The sequence below is a fragment of the Scyliorhinus canicula genome, chromosome 1, assembly GCF_902713615.1.
Source record: "Scyliorhinus canicula chromosome 1, sScyCan1.1, whole genome shotgun sequence".
In the NCBI taxonomy this organism is placed as follows: Eukaryota; Metazoa; Chordata; class Chondrichthyes; order Carcharhiniformes; family Scyliorhinidae; genus Scyliorhinus; species Scyliorhinus canicula.
The window spans coordinates 132662891-132687442 of record NC_052146.1 but is presented as its reverse complement, the minus strand read 5'-3'; the positions used below and the strand labels follow the sequence as shown (position 1 = coordinate 132687442).

Here is a 24552-nt window from a genome sequence, read left to right as displayed (position 1 = left end):
TGCCCCCTCTAGTGTTTGCTCAGTTGTATTGCATCTAGTTAACTTGTGATCACCACATGTACATGACCCCCATTTTACATTTTTATTGCTTTGAACTGATTAATGATTTGTCAGTAATAACAGCAAAAGATAAGTATGAAGTGATGCATTAGCTTATTTCAGTTATACTGTAGTTTGTGTCAAACCCCAGGGGGTCAACCCACCACTTACCAAAATCCTGAATGGCTTCAAAATTAAGCGTAGCATTTTTCAGCATTCTATCTCAACAGAAAAAGAAATATGACTCGGCTATTCAAGGCAGACACAAGATGCATCCTTAGTATTTAAGTTAAGCTACCAAATAGCTAGGCTGTTAAATCCTTTAAAGTTCTTACAGATACAATGCCTGTGATTTGCATAATTACAAAGAACAAAACAGCACAGGAACAGGCCCTCCAAGCTTGCTCCAACTATGGTACTGCCTAAACTAAAATCGTCTGTACTTATGGAATCCGTATCCTTCCATTCCCACCCTATTCATATATTTGTCTCGATGTCCCTTAAATGCCACTATCATACCTGCTCCCACCACCTCCTCAGGCAGTGTTCCATATATTTACCACTCTGTGTAAAAAATTTGCCTGACACATCTGTTCTAACTTTTCCCCACGCACTTTAAACCTATGTCCCTAAGCACTTGACTCTCCTACCCGAGGAAAGAGCATCTGACTATCCACTCTGTCCATGCCACTCATAATCTTGTAGACCTCTATCAGGTCACCTCTCAACCTCCGTCATTCCAGTTAGTACAGACTGAGTTTATCTCACCTCTCCTCATAACTAATACCTTCCGTATCAGGCAACATCCTAGTAACCGCTTCTGTACCCTTCTGGTAGTGTGGCGACCAGAATTTTACACAATATTCCAAATGAGGCCTAACTAAGGTCCTGTACAGCTGCAATATGACATGCCAATTTTTATATTCAATGCCCCGACTGATGAAGACCAGCATGCCGTATGTCTTCTTGACCACCTTATCCACATGCATTGCCACTTTCAGTGATAGGTGGACATGCACGCCAAAATCTCCCTGCCTGTCAGTACTTGCAAGAGGTCTACCATTGTATAATTCCGACATGCATTGGACCTTCCAAAGTGCATTACCTCACACTTGTCCGGATTAAACGCCATCTACCATTTCTCTGCCCAAGACTCCAACCAGATTATATCTTGCTGTATCCTCTGACAATCTTCTTCACTATCCGCAACTCTACGAATTTTTGTGTTGTCTGCGAACTTATCAGACCAGCTACATTTTCTTCCAAATCATTTATATACACCACAAAAGGCCCCAGAACTGATCCCTGTGGAACGCTGCTAGTCATAGCCTTCCATTCAGAAAAGCATCCTTCTACTGCTACCCTCTGTCTTCTGTGCAAAAGCCAGTTCTGTATCCAACTTGCCAGCTCTTCTGATCCCATATGACTTCACCTTTTGTACCAGTCTACCATGAGGCTTTACTGAAGTCCATGTATACAATATCTACTACTTTTCCCTCATCTATCACCTTTGTCACTTCCTTGAAAAACTCGATCAAATTAGTGAGGCATGACTGCCCCTTCACAAAACCATGTTTTCCATCACTAATAAGTGTATTTGTTTCCAAATGTGAGTAAATCCTATCACTAAGAATCTTTTCCAATAGTTTCCCTACCACTGACGTAAGGCTCACCGGCCTATAATTTCCTGGGTTATCCCTGCTGTTCTTCTTAAACAATGGAACAACATGCCTAATCTCCAGTCCTCACCTTGCCTCCCGCAGTATTCTGGGGGTAGATCCAATCAGGCCGTGGGCATTTATCTACTTTAATGCTTTTTAAGACGTCCAACCCCACCTCTTTATTAATATCAACATGATTCAGAATATCTACACACTCTACCCTATACTCCTCATGCACCAAGTCCTTCCTTTTGCTGAATATTGAGGCAAAGTATTAATTTAGTATCTCTATCATTTCCTCTGGTTCCATACATAGATTCCCTCCAATATCCTTGAATGGACCAACCCTTTCTCTGGCTACCCTCTTGCTCTTTACAGATGTATAAAATGCCTTAGGATTTTCCTTAATCCAGTTTGCCAATGACATTTTATGACCCCTTTTAGCCTTCCTAACTCCTACCTTAAGATCCTTTCTACTTGCTTTATATTCTTCAAATGCTTCATGTGTCCCAAGCCTTTTAGACCTTACAAATGCTTTCTTTTTGACCAGATGCATAATATCCTTCATTATCCAGGGTTCCCTATACTTGCCACCCTATCTTTCGTCCTCACAGGTACATGCTGGTCCTGAATTGTGATAAATGTGGATGTAATATATAATTGAATAATTGCCAAGTTCTCCCAATGGTTTAATGAATAGAGCCATTACCCATAAAACAAAACATGCCCTTTGATATGTCAATCAGTTTTACTTCAGTCATACTGTGGTTGCTTTTTGCTTTTCAGAACATGTGAATTAAGTTACCCGTTAAAACCTTAATTTAGGACTGTGGGTAAGCTGACAGACTCTAGGAGAAGATAAATATAAGCAGATGCTGTCATTCAATTGATTGAGGTGATCCATTAAGATTAAAGTGTTACCATCAATGTCACAATTGTAAAAGCTAGATAGCCCAGTGCAATTTTGGAGTCATAGTCTACATAAGGTTTTAATCTGCTGCAGGATTATGGTTGGCATTTCTTTCAGATGGTTGATCAATAAATTTATGCTGGTGCCATCCTGAATTAGTTCATGCCAAGAGAAACAAGTAACTTTTGGTACATTTATTGTTGTATATTTTAGATCAAATGAGATTGTGTGCAATTATCCATGCCACTGAGAAAATAGTTCTTCAGTACAGTTTCTGGAAACTGGAAGATTTCAAAAGTATTTCATGTCAATCTTATATAATTGACTTGACAGAGGGTTTTAAAGTTGCCTTTTTCCATTTGGGCGAGCTTATGTATCTTATTTTAACATCTAGTGCTGTCTTTTTCAGTGAAAATGGATGCCAACTTTGGGATGCTCTGAATAAAATTACTTTGAGAAGTTGCTTCAAATCACTTTTTATTTCTTTAAAAAAAACACTTGTGCAGCAAGGAAAAAGAACATAGAAAATTATAAATAGAGTTTACTTCAGTATATTGGTTCAGTGTAAGAAAATAAACCCCTCTGCCTCTGTAAATACTTGAGCATAACTCTCAGCGCCAAGACAATTTTTTTAGCTGATTACAACTTTTTTAAAAACATGAAATAGCTGACATAGGCTGGGGCTCAGATTCTACTTTCCCAGGACAGTTAGATGGTAGGATTTATTCATTATCAGCTGACTTCATGGTGAGAATCTGATATAATCACCTCATGCCCTCCTCAGTCAATACTGCCAAATTGTAATGGTTCCAATAATTCTCTTTAATATCTTTTAACTCGTTCGAGAAACAAAATTCCCAGATTATCCTTCCCTGTCACCAATTTTGTACCACTCCAGTGAAGATACTGTTCCACAAGTCCAAGATGATCCTTTGTGAAGGGTATTCAAGCCAAGTTTGATATTGTTGCCCACAACTCCACATTTCAAGCAAGTATTGGTAGTAGCCAGAAGCAAATCTAGCACCCAGTCAGGATTAGCTAATTCAATATAGACCAGAGATTGAATCTGGGATTCAGTAGGTAACTGGATTATTTATTTACATCATTGGAAGGGCCAATGTCTTTTTCAAAGAAAGAAGTCTTACAACACCAGATTAAAGTCGAACAGCCTTATTTGAAGTCACCTGATGAAGGAGCTGTGCTCCGATAGCTAGTGATTCCAAATAAACCTGTGGACTTTAACCTGGTGTTGTAAGACTTCTTACTGTGCCACCCCAGTCCAATACCAGCATCTCCACATCATGGCTACCTTTTCAAAGGACATACATAAAAGAGAAAAGGTCTTCATTATCCGAACTGGCTGAAGAGCTAATCAGCAAGGATTAATGAAGAAGTGTCCATTCAATTACCCGTTGTAAACTTTTGGTCATTACTACATTTTTTTCTTGTTAGTCCACAATTTATGACAAAATAGAGAAAGAATATTGTACATGTTAAAAATATCTTTTTAATTTAGAGTACCCGATTCTTTTTTTTCCAAATAAGGGGAAATTAATAATAATCTTTATTATTGTCGCAAGTAGTCTTACATTAACACTGCAATGAAGTTACTGTGAAAATTCCCTAGTCGCCACACTTGGGTGCCAGTTCGGGTACACAGAGGGCGAATTCAGAATGTCCAATTCACCTAACAAACACGTCTTTCGGGACTTGTGGGGAAGAAACCGGAGCAAACCCACGCAGACACAGGAGAACGTGCAGAATCCGCATAGAGAGTGACCCAAGCTAGAATCGAACCTGAAACCCTGGTGCTAACCACTGTGCTACTGTGATGCCCATTTAGCATGGCAAATCCACCTACCTGCACATCTTTGGGTTGAAGGGGTGAGACCCACGCAAACACGGGGAGAAAGTGCAAACTCCACACGGACAGTAACCTGGAGCCGGGATCGAACCCGGGTCCTTGGCGCCATTAGGCAACAGGGCCACCTGAATATTATGCACTTTTGATACTAATTTGTTATTTTTTTTGTACATCATTCTGTAACTGAGAGATAAAATTTGTGAGCAGCTCCAGTGACTAGCTCCAATAGATAATTTGAGAAAACGTGACAGTAGCCCAGTCAGATTCTCCTCAATTTTCCTCTTCCTATGTAGTCAAGCTAAAAATCAGGTAGGCACATAAACACAACATCCTGTGACTCCTGGGCCACCTTTTCTAGTATGTTACAATTTTGTACATTTACACAAATGTGGTTGTAAACAAAGTTTACAGTATAATTATTTTTAAGGACATTAGAGATAATGTTTCTACTACAGAGATGGTTGATGATCTCTACATCACTTTCTGCTCAAGGTTAAAAACCCACATCTGTCCCAGAACAATCTTTTCTTGGTTCACACTGCGAGGAATCAACTCTTAATGGTTTCCTATCTGTATATGTATGGGCTGCCGACTAGTTCTTACACGACCAGGATGGACTGTATCGGAGTTCATTTGTGGATGATTTTGCTAGGTATGTGAGCTGCCAAACAACAGGTTGAGAAAACAGACATATTGAATAGTAGCATGCACAGTGGAGTCATGAATGTCAAGTAGCTCCATTATGTCCAAGTGTAAGAGTCAGAGTGGGTCGAGGTGGTGTGGCTAGTGTTCTTCCAGTGGTTGCCAATTTTAAAATTGCACCTATTTGTAAGGCAAAACAATTGCTTTTGGTGCTGTTGTTTCAAATGGGCTTCGAAAAAATAAATGGTACAAAATGCTCCCATGACAGGCTGGATGACTGCATATTTAATTGTTAGATTGCTTGAGTGTTATTGGATTTCCATCAGGATAGAGCAAACCTGCCACGGTCTCATTCTTAATTGCTATGCAGTGACGTCAGCTACAAAATTAGTTTGAACAAAGGATGGGATTGTGCATGGTTTCATGTCTTCAATATTTCAACAGTTTATGAATGCTCATTTTCTTCATTCAGATGTAAATAAAGGCACCTTGCGTGGAATATCAAAGGATAGCCCACTCCTCTGAATCATATCCCAACGTCATCACCCTAAGAAGAGGGATGGGGTGAGTTAAAAAAAAAGTAAGCCAAGTAAAAACCCTGGGCTGTCAAATGCTCCTCAATGACTTGGTAGTGGTTTCCTCCCACTGATTACATTTGCATCATATTTTGATGACAGATGTATTTTCTCTGTCCAATTGTAGTGCTCTATGTATCATTAACATGAAACTTAGTGTTTTTGACAGGTTTGCCAAATGGATTGTGCTTCTTTCAGATTATTTTATTCCAGTGCAAAAGGGTGAATATAAAATTATGCAGACTAATGATCCCATTTATATTAAAATCTATATATAGGACTCAGTTGTGAAGTAAGTTAGAACATTACACTCGTACCTCTGGAACTTGGGTTCAGCTGTAATTTTGGCCATTTGCATCTTAATGCAAAGTGTATATGAGTCACAGCATAAACTGCCAACAACTTTATTTGGCAGTTACACTGTCTGGTTGGATTAAGAAATGCAAATGAAACCTTAGAGGGGGGAACATTCCCGGAGGCTAAGGTTCATTCACAATCAGGGAACAGCGCAGTAGGTGTTAATAGTCTATCTTGTTCATATATCTGCCCAGAGTGTTTCATGCTGACACGGGTGGTTGCAAAATTATCTGGAAAATCTTCAGTTTACTAGCACTGAAATTTCTCATGTTGAGTACAACACCTTCACTTCTTAAAAAAATAATAATGGGTATATAAGAGGAAGGAAGGAGGCTTTCAACTTCAACTAAGGGCCAGAACAAAGCATTTAAAACAAACAACAACAAGCATAGCTTTAGTTCAATTTACAGGAAAATCATAAAAAATGCTCAATCTTTAATGCCCTTTAAAAAGATACAAAACTAAGCTTTTTGTTCATCACATCTATTACCGAAGTAATTAGCAGCTTCAGAAGGGAATTACAGTGGGAGTTCAGCTAGTGTGCAATTCTTTTGCTGGACAGCTAAAGATTGTTCAAAGAACAGCAACTCTTTAAAAAAAAACAGTTTTGCTTTATTAATTCAGCTTTCTGCTAAAATTGATAATCTCTAATCTACTTATTTGTTTGCTGCCATTTTCAGCCCCTTCTGTACGGCAAGAGGGCTGAGCAGGAGTGGCGTACAATATTAGTAAAAATGAAGTGCGGCCACCACAATGTTTTAAGGTTCTTATCGCGACATTTAAAAAAAATAATTTACAAGTGATCCATTTTCCCTGCCTCATGTTCAGGACCCCCCCCCCCCCCCCCGAACCCCCATAAATTCATAATAACTTTCAAAGTCCAGACTTTGGAAAGTGACCACACAATAACATCAAGATTTCATTTCTTTAGATTGTGTAAACACACAACTTTCTGCACTTATCAAAATGAAACTCAAAAATAACAATACGGTATGAGACATCATAAAGAACATAAGCAGGTTGAAAACTATTGATATGTTTTGGTGCCAATTTAGGCATATGCATGAAAAAAAATTCTGGCAAGTCTAACAGACTTACAGATTCAAATAATCAAAAGTCCAGGCACTAAATTGAGGAGTTCAGCTTTTGGACCTATGGGACTTTTCATCCCCTGAATGGCATCCTTTGAAGTAGTTGTTTTTCGACCATTTTCTTTTAACCATGCGTCTCTAAAAACTATCAGGAGTTTGGCAGTGGTGAACGTTTGCATTTTACATTAAAAAGTTAATATATTGCATAAATACGTGTAAAAAATAAAACTTGAATGTGAAACTGGTTTTCTTCATGTAGAATAGTTTGACCTCTTCTATAATTTGTTTGGTCAGTCTTTCCCTGTCCATTCGTAGTTCATTGAAAGCTACTCATTGTAAAATATATGTTGACCCCTTCCAACCTCCAAGACATGTCAGTGGAAGATGCTCGAAAGTTCTTGTATGGCTGCTTTTGGTCCAGAAAGCTGGCAGGTTGAGGTGACTGAGCTATCACACAGTTAAGCGAAGTACATTGTGCGTAAGGTGTCCTGGTGAACCTGCACGGCTTTAGCAAGTGCTTGGGGATCTCGTCCATTGCTCTGTCCAGAGATGTGGCTGCCTTCTCCACTGTAAACCAAATAAGAAAAAAAAATGAACAAAATCTACTTACCAGGTATCATCATCTCAAAGACTAAGGTATCAGCACAAGCTCGAGTTAAGTAGCAAGCAACATTCAGCACCACATAAGTAGCAGCAGTGACCATCTCCAACCAGGGAGAATTTAGCCATCTCCCCATGAAGTTTAAAGGCATTTCCATTGCTAAATCTGCTACTTTCAACATCCTGAAGGGTACCATTGACAGAAACTTAACTGGACCAAACATATACATACTGTGGTTACAAGAGCACGGTGGCACAGGAGTTAGCACTGCTGCCTCACAGCATCAGGGACCTGGCTTCAATTCCGCCCTCCCGTGACTGCACGGAGTTTGCACGTTCTCCCTGTGTCTGTGTAGGTTTCCTCCCATAGGTCAGCTGGGGTTATGGGGATAGGGCCTTGGAGGGTTGGTGCAGACTCGATGGGCCAAATGGCCTCCTTCTCCACTAGGGATTCAGTAAGAGCATATCAGACACAGGGAATGATGCAGTAAGGAATCTACCTCCTGGCTCCCCAAAGCCTGTCAACCATCTGCAAGGCATAAGAATATTTCCCACTCTCCTGGAGAGGTCTGCTTCAACAACATTCAGAAGCTCCTTACCTTCCAAGAAAAAGCAATCCGCTTGATCAACACCCGATCTACCATCTTAAATATTCATTCTTTCATCACCAGCGTACAGTGTCAGCAGTGTGTACCATCTAGAAGGTGCTTTGCCACAACTCACCAAGTCTTCTTCGACAGCACCTTCTAAATCTGTGATCCCTAATGCCTGGAAGAACAAGGGCAGTAGGTGCTTGGAAACACCATCACCTGCAAGATCCCACTCCAAATGGTACATCATCATGACTTGCAACTAAATCAGTGCTTCTTCACCAGATTAAATCCCCAATAGTACTTTGGTGTACCTACACCACAAACTGCAGTAATTCAAGATGGCAGCTCACCAGCTCCTTCTCAAGGTGAACTGACCTTGCCAACGATGCTCACACACTGTAAATATATTATTTAAAAAGCTTGTTTTCCTCCAGCAACTGCCTCCTCAAAACTCCTTCAATCATTCAGCCCCGTTCTCTCCACCTCCAACAACTTCTGAATTTCATCAATACCATCCTCAATACTATCTCTCTCTGCTACTTCCTTCCCTTCTCACTATGCCAAATATTCCTCAAGAATTCCATGCTCGAGTCCAGAACGTCCAAGTATTTCTCTGGTTTCACTACTACCTAGTCCATGCATATTCCAATTTCGCCTTTCAGGAGATCCATCTCCTATTCTTTAAACCCTATTTACACTAAACGTTTGACTACCCAAGCTCCATTCTGGCCCCCATGCGAGCTAACATTGCAAATGCTTCTACCATCTTAGGCTCATCTGTCCTGACAAACTACCATCTCTTCTCCAATCTTGCTGTTCTTCAAGTCTCCTTAAAAATGTGTTCTTGGTGTCTCAGATCTGTTGCCACCTTTCTTGCATTACCATGTGTGACTTACTCCAATTAAGTTACTGCTCCTTCCTGGCACTGAATCAGGCTTATCTAAAGTAAGGAATAATGTCCTCTGTGACTGTATCATAGTAATATTTGGCTTATTTGAACAGGAGATATTTGTTTTCTCCTGTTAAATGTTGCACTGAATATAGTACTTTTACATTTTGACTTCAGAAGCTCGAGTGCCTCAAGGCTTTATAATGAATCTGTATATTCATTAAAAATCTATGATTGGTGATGCCGTAGAAATCTCTAAAATCCCATGAACTGAAATATATAAATAGGCAATGAAAATATGTGGAGAAAACTGTAACTGCTTGGTAAGAAATATTTATATTCTCAATTGACAATTTTGTATAAAGCTATAGATGACCATATGGATGTTGGAAGAAGGCAGCTGTGTTTGTGTGTGGGAAAAGCGGAGTCATCGTTTACTGCCTGAGGAGAGTACAAATTCCCGAGACAGACAGAGGTTGACATAAACAACCTCTGAAAATTCAAATCATAATTGTAACGCCCATAAATTCTCTCTTTTCCCTCTTATTGAAATTTCATACCATTTACATTAGCTATTTTACCTCAACGAGGATGACTATCACTCTCTGTTCCTTTCAATAGGAGATGGAAAACTAAACTCAAAGTACTCTTTTTAGAAAAAAAATCCAATGAAGGGGCAATTTATTGTGGCCAATTCACTTGCCCTGAACGTCTTTGGGTTGTGGGGGTTGAGAACCACGCAACCATCAACTTGTAGGATGTGCACTCATGATTCCACACAGACTAAGCTGCTTATCTCAGTGATGTTCAGGATCTGCACCACTCTACAAAAGATATGTTAACAAGAGGTTTGTTTAGGAAAACCTCAGAGAAAGTAATCTGTGGCCCATTTTCTTGCGAGACTGTCCAATACAGAAGCCTATGATCATAAATAAATCAAGGCACCATCAAACAGTTTCAAGCTGACTCTCAACAAAGGAGGCGATACTGTGGTGTGAGGCAGTAATGCATGTTTTTATATTATGTAATAAATATTTTGCTACAAGTTTGCTGACGATACGGCCATAGTGGGCCAGATCTCGAATAACGACGAGTCAGAATATAGGAGGGAGATTGAGAACCTAGTGGAGTGGTGCAGCGACAACAATCTATCCCTCAATGCCAGCAAAACTAAAGAGCTGGTCATTGACTTCAGAATGTTCTAATACGGTACACACCCCTGTCAGCATCAACAAGGCTGAGGTGGAGATAGTTAGCAGTTTCAAATTCCTAGGGGAACACATCTCCAAAACTTTTTCCTGGTCCACCCACGTCAAAGCTACGACCAATGAGCACAACAGCGCCTATACTTCCTCAGGAAATAAGGAAATTCGGCATGTCCACATTAACTCTTACCAACTTTTACAGATGCACTATAAAAAGCATCCTATCTGGCTGCATCACAGCCTGGTATGGCAGCTGCTCTGCCCAAGACCGCAAGAAACTTCAGAGAGTCGTGAACACAGCCACGTCCATCATATGAACCTGCTTCCCATCCATTGACTCCATCTACACCTCCCGCTGCTTGGGGAAAGCGGGCAGCACAATCAAAGAGCCCTCCCACCCGGTCTACTCATTCTTCCAACTTCTCCCATCGGGCTGGAGATCCAAACCTCTGAGAACAAGCACGAACAGACTCAAAACAGCTTCTTCCCCATTGTTACCAGACTCCTAAACGATCCTCTTATGGACTGAACTGATTAACACTACACCCCTGTATGCTTCACCCGATACCGGTGTTATCTAGTTACATTGTGTATCTTGTGTTGCCCTATTATGTATTTTCTTTTATTTCCTTTTCTTTTCATGTACTTAATGATCTGTTGAGCTGCTCGCAGAAAAATAATTTTCACTGTACCTCGGTACACGTGACAATAAACAAATCCAATCCAAATCCAATATATGCACAATGGTGAAGTAGACCGTTTCCTATACCTGTCATGTTCTTTGTCCACCAGGTGGTACCTTGCTCTGAATGCCACCAATCTGGCGTAATAGGCTGGTGCCGGAATGGAGACAGAGCGCGTGCACCGCACATAAGTGTGACACAGCTGATAGGTCAAGATCTGAAGCTCATCTGCAGTGAATCGATTGTCATCCCACAATACGTAATAATGTGACGGTCTGCTGGTGCCCTGAAGTCATAAGGGATAAAATTATGAATTTCAATTAGGAAAATAGCACAGAAAGCATTTTGAAATGTACCATTATTTTAATCCTTCCCCCTACCCCTTCACCGTGTGTCTGTCTTGTGTGTGTCTGGGTGGAAATAGACGAGGAGACCATTGTTCCATTATTTCCATCATATTTTCATAATTTACTCTTGTTATAAATAAACAGTTTTAATAATGCTTTATTTATAAATCTGGTAACTGTAACTCACTGGAGCAGTCAAGGGTTAAAGATCTTAAGAAAATACACAAATGATTGGTTAATTCACTTATGTGGGGCAAGAACTGATTGTGCACTCACCCAGGTTGTCATGACAATCTTTAAGGATCAATAAGGTTAACTCCAGAAGTCAGCTGTCTCTGTGTTATACTTACACATTTCAGACAATACACTTTTTAGAATCCCACATCCTAGGAAAACACAAACTTAAAAAAAATAAATTTAGAGTACTCAATTTATTTTTTCCAATTAAGGGGCACCTACCCTGCACAGCTTTGGGTTGTGGGGGCAAAATCCACACAAACATGGGGAGAATGTGCAAACTCCATATGGACAGTGACCCAGAGCCGCGATCGAACCTGGGACGTTGGTGCCATGAGGCAACAGTGCTAACCACTGCGGCACCGTACTGCCTTTGGGAAGCACAAACTTAAACTCTTGGCACAAATTTTTAATATCCCCGTCATTTTCCTTCCTATTACAAGATAAAATTAATTCATTCCATCATCAGTACTGCAAATGAGACTAGTAGTACTAAAAGCAAGATACTTGCTGATGGACAAAGAGCATGTCATCCAAGGATAATGATCCAAATAACTAGCATAAATCTACCCCATTAATACTGCCCATTGGACTAACACGTGAAGAATGATTGCTTAGAAAAGTATTGGAGCCATGTGGTGTTGGTGGGACGATCTGTTAACATGGTTTACCAGCTTCAGGAGTGGAGGGAAGGAAGGAAAATATTTACCCTTTTCTGTTCCCAGAATTGGCAGATCATCATCTTGGAAACAAATCTCAAAACAGTATGCTTGGCCATTGTGCATTCAGTATAGCACCATCCACTTAATGGGAAAAGTGTCTTAACGCTGTCTTATGAAGCTAAATGCTGTGACTGAAAATGTAATTCACTGAAGAAATAATTAAATTGCCAGGTTACCTGAATAATATCAGTTAACAGATTTTAAACTCATATTAAATTTACACTGCAATCTCAGAGATCACTTACTAAAACACCAAAACTCAGGCAGAAGGAAAGATAACATCTTCAAAATGTAATTACTTTTTCACAACATTCCACATCCTTTTTTCCTTGGCAATATCCTGTAGCTAAACATGCTGTGCCATTTACACTGTTCTCTCTCTGCCATTTTCTTTGTTATAAAATACTGAACCAAACCAGGGAAAGTCTCAATGTGAAAACAGCAACATCAGTTTTTTTGTCATGTAGCATTTAACCCAAGGACCCTTCAAAGAATAATTCCAACAAGCCAAAAAGGAAAAGTGAAAAAAAAGTGACATTATTCTGACTTTACTCATATCAATTACTGTAAGTGAGGCAGAAGAGGAAAGAGAGGCAATGATAAAAGAGACTCGATGTGGCGAATAGGGGCTTTTCACAGTAAGTTCATTTGAAGCCTACTTGTGACAATAAGCAATTTCATTTCATGTTCTGAAGCTTAATCAAAGGATGCACATAAGTGACAGTACAGAAAATAAATTATAAAGTGGTGCAAAACTTCCCTCAACAATTTAACTTTCTATAAATCCTGTTGTGGTCTAAATGTTCACAGATCTCTGAAGGCGCCCTTCTAACACTGAAGGACAGATATAAAACAAGCTCATTATTTGACTGGCAATTCTCATTCAACTGTTGACTTCTTTCAAGTCTACATTTCTGACTCTTCGCATTACATTAACAATGCTATTGTGGTTAATATTCCTCCACTTTCACTTGCTCACCCTTCTAAACTGCAAAGCCGCCTACATAATCTCCCTGCTCCCGAAATCCTCACTTTGTTGACACCAAGTCCTGTTCTATAACCTGTAACTTCAACTCCCTTCCCAACAAGATCAAAACTGGAATTTCTTTACCCTTCCCTGCTCCCAGCTCCAATTTCTTCCTACAATTGTCAGGTTTTTATAGTCACAACTTGTCCACATATAATCATTTTTTTATATTTTCAGACTTGGCATGATTCTGCCATGTAGGCCTTTATCCTTCACAAATTTCTGAATAGATGGACTGCACATGGCACTTTCAAGTTATATTTAATTGACTAAAAGTTCAATCCTTAGTAATCCATACCTCATCCTGTGTGTATACTATTTTAGCACCAATAAGTGACACCATGACAGGTACTGAATGGGAAAGAACAATTTAGGAAAACAACAAATAAAGATCAAGCTGGCTCAGTAAGTAATGGAGTGTCAGAGAAAAATCTGAGCCCTGGTTGCCCAGGGGTGGGTTGATACATATGCATTTAGATTCTGAAAGTAACTTAGGCAGTATCCCCATATCCTGGAAATTCCCCTTCTTGTTTACTTGATTTACATGCTGTTTCTTTTCTCACATCCATCTGAAAAAATAAAGCCATCCATTCATGCTGAGGCTATTTATATTAGTTTCTCTTGGTGATGGAAGTTTATATATTGACCTGGATCTGGCAATCAAAAAACTCACCTTCAACAAGAAGCAACCTGTCACTAACCTAAAATCTATTTAGACCAGTTCCTCAGAGAATGTACCTGAGCAGGTGCCTCAATGGGGGGGAAAAAAATATCAGAACATCTGCTAAACATGCTCCAGACTCTGGATTACTACTGAACAATGCCACAGGAGATCAGCTAGAGTGTAGAAATTACCCTCAGCTATCCAACTCTTTAATGGTCACAAGTACCAAACAAACCTGAATTCCAGCATGACTGCACAGGTAGAAATCAAACTCAAATGGGTGGGTGATGTTGGTATCAACTGTTGTTCCTGCTGGTATGTTCCCACTTTTACCAATCTGGCAAAAGAGAAAAAAACATCAGTATGTAATACCTTTGAACAGGAAATAACACATGAATATTTTGTCATGTGTATAGATTTCATTCATATTAGCTCATTTTGTGTATTAGTTCTAAGTGCATACACTGAAACCAGATTATAAACGTAGGTGATACTGGTAGTCTTCGAGGCTGGCACACCATACTGCTCCAACACTATCTTCTGGATACTGGCAGCAGAAATCTGATGTATCATAGATAGGAATATCTGGTTTGAGATGTTGGCGTGGATGCATATGCTTTACTTCCCATCTCAGCCCTAGCACAATTCTGATGAGTATTTATGCCAGCAGACTTCGTAAGCTAATAGATGAAAACAAGTCAGTAAGATTATCTCTGATCAAGTGTACATAAGATGGTTTTAGAACAAAGAAAAGTACAGCACAGGAACAGGCCCTTCGGCCCTCCAAGCCCGTGCCGACCATGCTGCCCGTCTAAACTAAAATCTTCTACACTTTTTGGGTCTGTAACCCTCTATTCCCATCCTATCCATGTATTTGTCCAGATGCCCCTTAAATGTCACTATCGTCCCTGCTTCCACCTTCGGCAGCGAGTTCCAGGCACCCACTACCCTCGGTGAAAAAGATTGCCTTGAACATCTCCTCTAAACATTGCCCCTTGCACCTTAAACCTATACCCCCTAGTAATTGACCACTCTACCCTGGGGAAAAGCCTCTGAATATCCACTCTGTCAATGCCCTTCATAATTTTGTAACCTCTATCAGGTCGCCCCTCAACCTCTGTCGTTCCAGTGAGAAAATACTAAGTCAGATTTTTTTTCACTTTCTTTTAAATTTAGAGTACCCAATTCTTATTTTTTTCCACAATTGACGGGCAATTTAGCGTGGCCAATCCACCTACCCTGCACATCTTTGGGTTGTGGGGGTGAGACCCACGCAGACCTGGGGAGAATGTGCAAACTCCACACGGGCAGTGACCTGAGGCAGGAATTAAATTCAGGCCTCGGCGCCATGAGACAGCAGTGCTAACCATTGTGCCACCGTGCCGCCCATACTAAGTCAGACTTTTAAAAAAATTTAGAATGTCCAATTAATTTTTTCCAATTAAGGGGCAATTTAGCGTGGCCAATCCAACTACCCCGCACATTTTTTGGGTTGTGGGGGTGAAACCCACGCAAAAACTGGGACAGTGACCCAGAGCCGGGATCGAACCTGGAACCTCTGCGCCGTGAGACAGCAGTGCTAACCACTGCTCCACCGTACTGCCAATACTATTAAGTCAGACTTGACTATCAAATTGTGATACACTTTTTTTTAATCCCAAAGTTTACCCCAATTTGATTATTCAGTGGAAGCCAATCTGTTTGTACTGGCTGAGGTCTGCTGCCCCTGACGTTTCTTAGAATGACTTCCACCACTATAGCGATTTCCCATTAATGTAGGTAAAATTACCTGCACTTGAATTTGGTTTGTTACAGATTTTAAGATTTTTTTTTAATGAAAGCATCTCGAGTCAGCCATACAGATCAAGTGGTCGGTAGCTATTGTGAATTTAGCTGGTCCTAGCCAGAATGCCAGAGGGAACAAAGAATCTGATTGTCACTTACTAATTCTGAAAACCATCCAGGAACTTCTGCTACACATTTGGTGTCCATGGATGGAATAATTTTTGTCTTCGGCACCTTCAAGTCAAATAACTTGCTGACACTTGTTCCCTGAGCTTACACATGAAGTATAAGTACTTTCATGAGTCACTGAAAGGCTGACCCACCCATGGGATGTACTGAGCTATGACCAATACTTTCCAAGAGGGGAGAAAAGGGGAAAAGAAACAAAAAAATACCTGAACTAAACAATAACCCCAGATTCCACCAATAGAAGCATTGAAGTTAGTTCTCACCCTCTCGCTCTTATCTGCACAAAAGAGCCGGGTATGATGCCGTTTCTGGACAACTATATAGGTAATTCCAGGTTGATAATCTTTTTCCAATTTGATACATGCATCACGGATAGCCAGGAGCTCATAGTGTAATATCTGAAAAATAAAGTTTCAAATGGTTTATTATTTAAAAAATAAAAAATCTATGTATTTTTAAAAATGTTTCCAATTAAGGGGCAATTTCTCGTGACCAATCCACCTACCCTGCACACCTTGTGGGTTGTGGGATGAGACCCACACAGACACGGGAAGAATGTGCAAATGCTACATGGACAGTGACCCAGGGCCGGGATTCAACCTGGGTGCTCAGCACTGTGAGGCAGCCATGCTAATCACTGCGCCACAAAGCATTTTAACGAAGCAGTTAAAACACTTTGGTGAGGATTGGGGAAGATGATTGCTGCAACAGAAACATTTGGCAGGACCCGTAATGTAATGCTGTAATCAGGAAATCCTTTCAAGCCAATGAAATTTTTTAAAATTAGAATACCCAATTCTTTTTTTTTCCCCAATTAAGGGGCAATTTAATGTGGCCAATCCACTTACCCTGCAGATCTTTTTTTTAAATCAAGCCAATGAAATTCTAAACAATCTTATGTCAGATACAAGAACAAAATGTCTTTAGAGGAGTGATTTTACATTTAGAATAGTCAGTAATACTTTAGGAAGGGTATGAAAATCCTCTTAAAACATTCTCTGTAGAGTGTGCAAGTGAAGTACAGGGAACAGCTATTTTTCGTTACCCAAGTCATATTAAACACACTTGCAGTGTCCACGTTACCACATTTGAATTACAGCTCCTTGGCAATCGATTGTTAAACAGCCATCCGCCCATGGAGGGGAGAATGTGCTAAGCAGGATACCAAGGGAAAACATTTGATGCAAAAACGAAAATCTGGTTTAAATTTTTTTGTTGATACCATTCACTTCTGCCTGTATTGAAATCCATCAAGAAAGCCTCTGCAATCTCCACTTTACTTTAAATGATTTACACAACTTCAGTTTGTGTTGTTGCAATCAATTCAGGTGTTGACTTTAGCTACCTGTGGCAATTGTCCTTCGGGAACACCATCCCGATAGAAGATGATCCTTGTTGGTTTGAAGCGGGTAGATTTGTAAAACTGGATCAGAAGCTCTCGAACCATGTAGGAAAGGTCTTCAATTATTTCCTGACGGGGTCGCTGCACACGAACTGTGGCACAATAACGGCTTGGATGGGCATCCATGCTGCCAACCACCTAATATGAAAAAACGGAACTCTCAGGCAAACTGATCTTGCATAGGCAACAGCAATGTGAAAACTGAAAATTTGATGGTGTCTGGGTAATCTGAATCCAGATTCTACTAGATAAATAAACTTGTCAGAAGGGCTGAGCAGTTTAGTAGCAGTGTTTGCAAAATAATGCGTAGAAGATGAAAGTGGCTGCTCCTCCGTCAGCATACCCACCACCCCAACACCTCACTAGGTCAGACAGAGCGGAAAGGAGGTTTTCAGGTTCAATCACTAGAATATGTTGAATTCCATTTCAAGTGCCGTGAAAAACTTTGGAATTAAAAAATGGAAAATATATCAGCGTTCTTACTACATTTATTTAGAAAATCAGAATGCTTCCTTGTGAAGGTCCAGCATACTGATATTCCCCTCTCCAAGTATAATTGCACAACTTTCTAATTTGTTTACCTGCAATCACCACCACCACTGCACCCTCACCCTTCCAACTCCAAACACAGCACAGAAGACCTTTAAGGAGTCATATAAAAGTTTAGGCACTTTTTTTCTGCCTTACAATTCCCGGTTTCCTTATTTGGATACCTCTGCCACTTTAAAACATCCTTTGGTAGTGACATGAAATAATCCAGGAGCCCTCTCTGACATACATCCAGAAAATGAAGCTGGACAAACCTTTTATAACTTACATGCAGTTGCTGTAATCTTCAGCCATTTTTGGCATTTTAATGGCAGCTCTGCTTATTTCAAACTTTCCACCGTGCAATACGCCAATGTTATGCAGGATTTGGCCAACTAAACAGCCACAAGCCAAACAACTGAGCTGGCCCTGTAAATTATGGTGGGGTCAGTGCTAGCCAGCATCAAGTTCAACATGTAGAATATAAATATAAAAGTAAGTTACTGTGGATGCTGGAATCTGAACCAAAAACAGAAAATACTCGATAATCTCCGTAGGTCTGACAGCATCTGTCAACATATGTAGACTATGTCTGATAACATATTTAGAATATGTTGGGTAGACATGAGAAATGGCAAAGGCAAGTCTCTTGTGGGAGTGGCTTATGGTGCCCTTAACAGTAAACACACTGTAAAAGGGTATGCTGGAACCAAATATAGGGGCTTATGAGAATGGTACGATGATAATCATGGGTAATTTTAATCTACATATAGATGGGAAAAAGCAGATTGGCAAAGGTAGCCTGTGGTTTCTCAATGCAGCAAGTTCCAGAGTCAACCACAGAGCAGGCCATCCATCCCAGATCAGATAACGTGCAATGAGACAGGAATAGTTATCTCATATACTTAGGTGCCCCTAAGAAAGACTGATCATAATAGATGACACTGCCCATGGGTGAGGAGTGGGGGGTGCCCCACAAGCCCATTTAGAGATCGGGGCACCCTTTCAAAATGCGGCCCGATCACGGAGTTCAGCTTCCCAGTGCTAAAAAGAAGTTCGAACTGTGAGCTAAATAGATTAGAAATTCCCCAGGGCCCAAAAAAGGACTACTGAATAGTGGTGGGGAACTCACCGTCAGATCCTGCGGAAAACTCCCTGAAAAACGCGCCACAAATTAACTTTTTGGGGGGAATCACACTCACAGGATACAGCAGCAGGAATTCAGGCAAGTGAACAGTACACAAAATCTCATTTAAAACTCAGAGGATTGGAATGATGAGCACAAAGAAGAGCCCTCCAAGCTTGCGCCAATCATGCTGCCAGTCTAAAATAAAACCTTCTGCACTTCTGGGGTCCCTATCCCACTATTCCCATCCTATTCATGTATTCGTCAAGATGCCTCTTAAATGCCAGTATCGCATCTGCTTCCACCACCTCCCCGGCAGCACTCATCACCCGTTGTATGAAAACTTGCCTCACACTCTCAAACAAAGAAGAACAAAGAACAATACAGCACAGGAACAGGCCCTTCGGCCCTCCAAGCCTGCGCCAATCACGTGTCCTATCTAGACCAACCGCTTATATCCTTCTATACCCCGACTGTTCATCTGCCTATCTAGTTAAGCATTAAAGGTCGCTAACGCATCTGCCTCAACCACTTCACTTGGCAGTGTATTCCAGGCAACCACCACCACACTCTGTGTAAAAAGCTTTCCCCATACATCTCCACTGATCCTTTCCCCCATCACCTTGAACTTGTGCCCCCTTGGAATTGTCATTTCCGCCCTGGGAAAAAGCCTCCAACTGTTCACCCTATCTTATCGCCTAATACATAGTTACATAGAAGATAGGAGGAGGCCGCCTTTTGGCCCTTTAAGCCTGCTCCGCCATTCATCACGATCATGGCTGATCATCCAACCCAATAGCCTAACCTTGTTTTCTCCCCATAGCCTTTGATCCCATTCTCCCCAAGTGTTACATCCAGCCGCCTCTTGAATATATTCAAAGTTTTAGCATTTTATAGTTTTATAAAATTCCATCAGGTCGCCCGTCAGCCTCCGTCTCTCTTGGGAGAACAATCCCAGTTTATTCAATCTCTCCTCATAGCTAACACCCTCCATACCAGGCAACATCCTGGTAAACCTTTTTTGTACTCTCTCCAAAGCCTCCACTTCCTTCTGCTAGTGTGGTGACCAGAATTGGACACAGTATTCCAAATGTGGCCTAACCAACATTCTATACAATTGTAACATAATTTTTGAGCTTTTATACTCGATACCCCGTCCTATGAAGGCAAGCATGCCATATGCTTTCTTTACCACCATTCCCACCTGTTCTGCCACTTTTCAGGATCTGGGAACCTGCACCCCCAAATCACTCGTGTCTCTTTGCTCCTGATGGTTCTGCCATTTATTATATAGCTCCCATCTGAATTGGATCTACCAAAATGCATCACCTGTTATTTGTCCGGGTTAAATCCCAACTGCCATTTCCCTGCCCAATTTTGCAGCCTATCTATATCCTGTTGTATTCTCTGACAATCTTCATTACTATTCGAAACTCCTGCAATCTTTTTTAAAAATAAATTTAGAGTACCCAATAATTATTTTTCCCAATAAGGGGCAATTTAGTGTGGCCAATCCAATTAACCTGCACGTCTTTGGATTGTGGGGGTGAAACCCACACAAACACGGGGAGAATGTGCAAACTCCGCATGGACAGTGACCCAGGACCGGGATTCGAACCCAGTTCCACAGCGCCGCAGTCCCAGTGCTAACCACTGTACCACTGTGCTGCCCTCAACTCCTGCAATCTTTGTATCAATTGCAAACCTGTTAATCAAATCTCTACGCTTTATTCCAATCATTGGTGCAGTACGGTAGCACAGTGGTTAACACAGTTGCTTCACAGCTCCAGGGTCCCAGGTTCGATTCCCGGCTTGGGCCACTGTCTGTGCGGAGTCTGCACGTTCTCCCCGTGTCTGTATAGGTTTCCCCCAGGTGCTCCGGATTCCACCCACAGTCCAAAGATGTGCAGCTTAGGTAGATTGGCCATGATAAATTGCCCTTAAGTGTCCAAAAAGGTTGGGTGGGGTTACTGGGATAGGGTGGTGGTGTGGGCTTGGCTAGGGTGCTCTTTCCAAGGGCCGATGCAGACTCGATGGGCCAAATGGCCTCCTTCTGCATTGTAAATTCTGTGATCTATGATTTATATAAATATTACAAAGAGCCGAGGTCCCAGTACTGATCCCCGCGGAACACCATTAGTTACAGACGACCATTCAGAAAAAAAGCCTTCCACTGTTACCCTCTGTCTTCTCTGGCCAAGCCAGTTCTTTTTCAAAAAAATAAATTTAGAGTGCCCAATTCATTTTTCAAATTGAGAGGTAATTTAGCATGGTCAATCTACCTATCCTGCACATCTTTGGATTGTGGGGGTGAAACCCACGCAAACGGGGGAGAATGTGCAAACTCCACATGGACACAGTGACCCAGAGCCGGGATCAAACCTGGGACCTCGGCACCGTGAGGCAGCAATGCCAACCACTGTGCCACTGTGCTGCCCGCCAAGCCAGTTCTGGATCCATCCAGCTATTTCACCCCTGATCCCATGTGGCCCAATCTTTTGCACCAGCCTGCCATGAGGGACCTAATCAAATACGTTACGAAAGTCCATGTAGACAACATCCAAAGCCCTTCCCTCGTCAATCATTTTTGCCACCTCCTCAAAAAACTCAATCAAATTAGAGACACATGACCTCCCTTGTACAAAACCATGTTGGCTGTCGCTAATAAGACTTCCAAATGTGCATAGATCCTGGACGGGATTCTCCAATAATGGGGCTATGTCCCCACGCCCATGAAAAAACCCGCGCAAATCACTCTGGACTTACCTGGACTAAGTCCAGGGTGATTCTACGATTTGCAGGGGGCTAGCAGGGCCCCGGAGTGGTCCTCGAAGCTCTGGCTGCCGATACAGGGCCCTGCCATTCCGGCCAGGGGTCCGCGCATGGTTACTGCGGCGGCCTGCGCAGCCACCCTGCACGACATGGTCGACCCACACCGCGGAGCGGAACCAGATATGTCCCCCCAAGATCGCGCGCGCCCGCGGATCGGTGACTCCCGATCAATAGCTTGACCGTCCTGGAGGCCCCCCTCCAGTGAATGGTCCCCCCCCCCCACACCAGGTGGAACCATGAGAGAACCACACCGGCGGCAACTCGGCCATCTGCACTGGGAGAATTGTTGGGGGAGCCTTTTCAATAGCCCCCCAGCGGCGCCGTGTCGATCGCGGTGCTCAATTGGCGGCGATTCTCTGCTGATCGGGGAAATGTGGGAGTGACGTCGGACCCGATCGTCACGTGCTATTTCGGTGCGGAGGCTCGGAGAATCCCGTCCCCTATCTTTGAGAATCTTTTCTAACAATTTCACAATCACTGACGTCAAGCTCACTGGCCTATAATTACCCGGATTATCTTTGCAACCCTTCTTAAATAACGGTACAACATTGGCTATCCTGCAATCCTCTGGGATCACCCCTGTGGCCAATCAGGACACAAAGATTTCAAGAGGCCCAGTGATTTCATCTAGTCTCCCTCAGTAATCTGGGACAGTCTGGCCTTGGGGATTTGTCTACCTTAATGTTTTTTAACACACCTAACATTTCCTCCCTCGTAATAACGACCTGCTCTAAAGTGTTTACACATCCCTCTGAGACACCACCAATCAACGTGGTCCTCTCCTTTGTGAATACGATGCAAAATAGTCATTAAGGACCTCACCTACTCCCTCTGGCTCTACACATAATTTTCCTCCTTTGTCCTTGAGTGGACCAACTCTTTCTCTAGCTACTCTCTTGCGCAGGTTCAATTCCCAAACTGGCTGACAATTCTGAATTCTCCCTCTGTGTACCTGAACAGGCGCCAGAATGTGGCGACTAGGGTCTTTTCACAGTAACTTCATTGCAGTGTTAATATAAGTCTACTTGTGACAATAAAAAGATTATTATTATTAATGTAACGCCCCTTGCACCATGACCCATGTCCCCTAGTAAATGACCTTTTTCACCATGGGAAAAAGCTCCTGACTATCCACTTTGTCCATGCCATTCATAATTTTGTAAACCTCTATCAGATCGCTCCTCAACCTCCGTCATTCCAGTAAAAACAATCAAGAGTTCATCCAACTTCTCCTCATAGCTTTTTTAAAATTAAAACATTTTTTTTTTTACCCAATTATATATTTTTTTCCAATTAAGGGGCAATTTAGTATGGCCACCTCACCTGCACATCTTTGGGTTGTGGGGGTGAAACCCACACAGACATGGGGAGAATGTGCAAACTCCACACAGATCTACAGACAGTGACCCAAGATCCAAAATACAGCTGAGTACCAAGGTTTAGAGATGAGACACCATTGTCTGTAAGCAAAGGCATGGCTATCTTTTTTTTAAATTTTAAGAGTACCCAATTCATTTTTTCCAATTCAGGGGCAATTTAGCGTGGCCAATCCACCTATCCTGCATATCTTTGGGTTGTGGGGGCGAAACCCACGCAAACACGGGGAGAATGTGCAAACTCCACACGGACAGTGACCCAGAGCTGGAATCAAACCTGTGACCATGGTGCCGTGAGGCAGCAGTGCTATCCACTGCGCCACCATGCTGCCCTATGGCATGGCTATCTTAAAAGTCAGTGCCAATTCAATATGGCCTTCTTTTTCCTTCACAGCAGAGGAAAAGAAGAATTCATAATGTAAACATCACCATCTCCTGTGGCGAGATAAGTGAAAAGGACACAACATTCAGAAAATGCGGACCTATGAATAGGGGCAAGGTGGCAAAAAAAGAATGAGTCTTCAGCATAAAACAAATTTCTGAAACGACCATTGATGCTATGTCTGTCTGTCGGCAGCTGCCTAGCAATCAACAAGCTTCCTTTATCCGGGTGTTCATCTCAGCAAGTGAACCGTGGGTGGCATGGATCAAAATTCAATGTGCAAGTACCTTAGTGTTCTATTTAATGTAATGGACGAACAATCCAGCAGTCATGTGTTCAAATCCTATAATGGCAAGTTATGAAATTTAATTAAATATATCTAGTTGGCTGGCACCAGGAAAACTGATGATTATCAGAAAAATACAGCTGCTTAGTTAATATCAACCCTAGATTATATGGTTATTCTCTCATGTTTTCTGAAGTGGCCTATCAAGCCTATTGCCACAGAAGAACAGTAAGCAGCTCAAGACACACCACCGCCTTGCCAGGGCAACTAGCAGCAGGCAAAGTGATCGTGCCTGTGTTGATGCACCCGGAGACCAAAATAAAGCCCCTTCCAAATGTCATTTGCATATGGCAGCCAGTACTTGGCTGCAGAATTCTCTCACTCCCAGGAGAAGGACAATGCAATATACACCCAGATCTTTCATTCAGCCACCCCATCTTCAACCAGAAATGGGTGGTAAACATGAGGAAACTCTTGACCTATTTACACTTGGGGTTGTGCAGAAAGCTTCATTCTATTGCCATATGTGCTCTGTACAAT

The 24552-nt window shown here is 41.8% G+C and overlaps 1 protein-coding gene and 1 long non-coding RNA gene across 5 annotated transcripts in view; one reads left to right on the top strand and one right to left on the bottom strand.

The window, feature by feature from the left end:
• The window catches only part of LOC119967550, a 31232-nt gene extending 19618 nt beyond the window's left edge, over positions 1-11614 (top strand). The window contains exons 2-3 of the long non-coding RNA XR_005461017.1: positions 5589-5696; positions 11219-11614. This is a non-coding gene — a long non-coding RNA (uncharacterized LOC119967550). The remainder of the gene's footprint in view (positions 1-5588; positions 5697-11218) is intronic.
• Positions 6452-24552, bottom strand: part of LOC119967526 (protein argonaute-1) — a 175913-nt gene continuing 157812 nt past the window's right edge. For all 4 annotated transcript variants that reach the window (XM_038800218.1, XM_038800199.1, XM_038800209.1 and 1 more), the window contains 5 exons: positions 17426-17620; positions 16344-16478; positions 14342-14443; positions 11196-11395; positions 6452-7706 (listed from right to left, as the gene is read on the bottom strand). In XM_038800218.1, the coding sequence (XP_038656146.1) occupies positions 7598-7706; positions 11196-11395; positions 14342-14443; positions 16344-16478; positions 17426-17620 (741 nt within the window). In that variant the 3' untranslated portion in view covers positions 6452-7597. The remainder of the gene's footprint in view (positions 7707-11195; positions 11396-14341; positions 14444-16343; positions 16479-17425; positions 17621-24552) is intronic.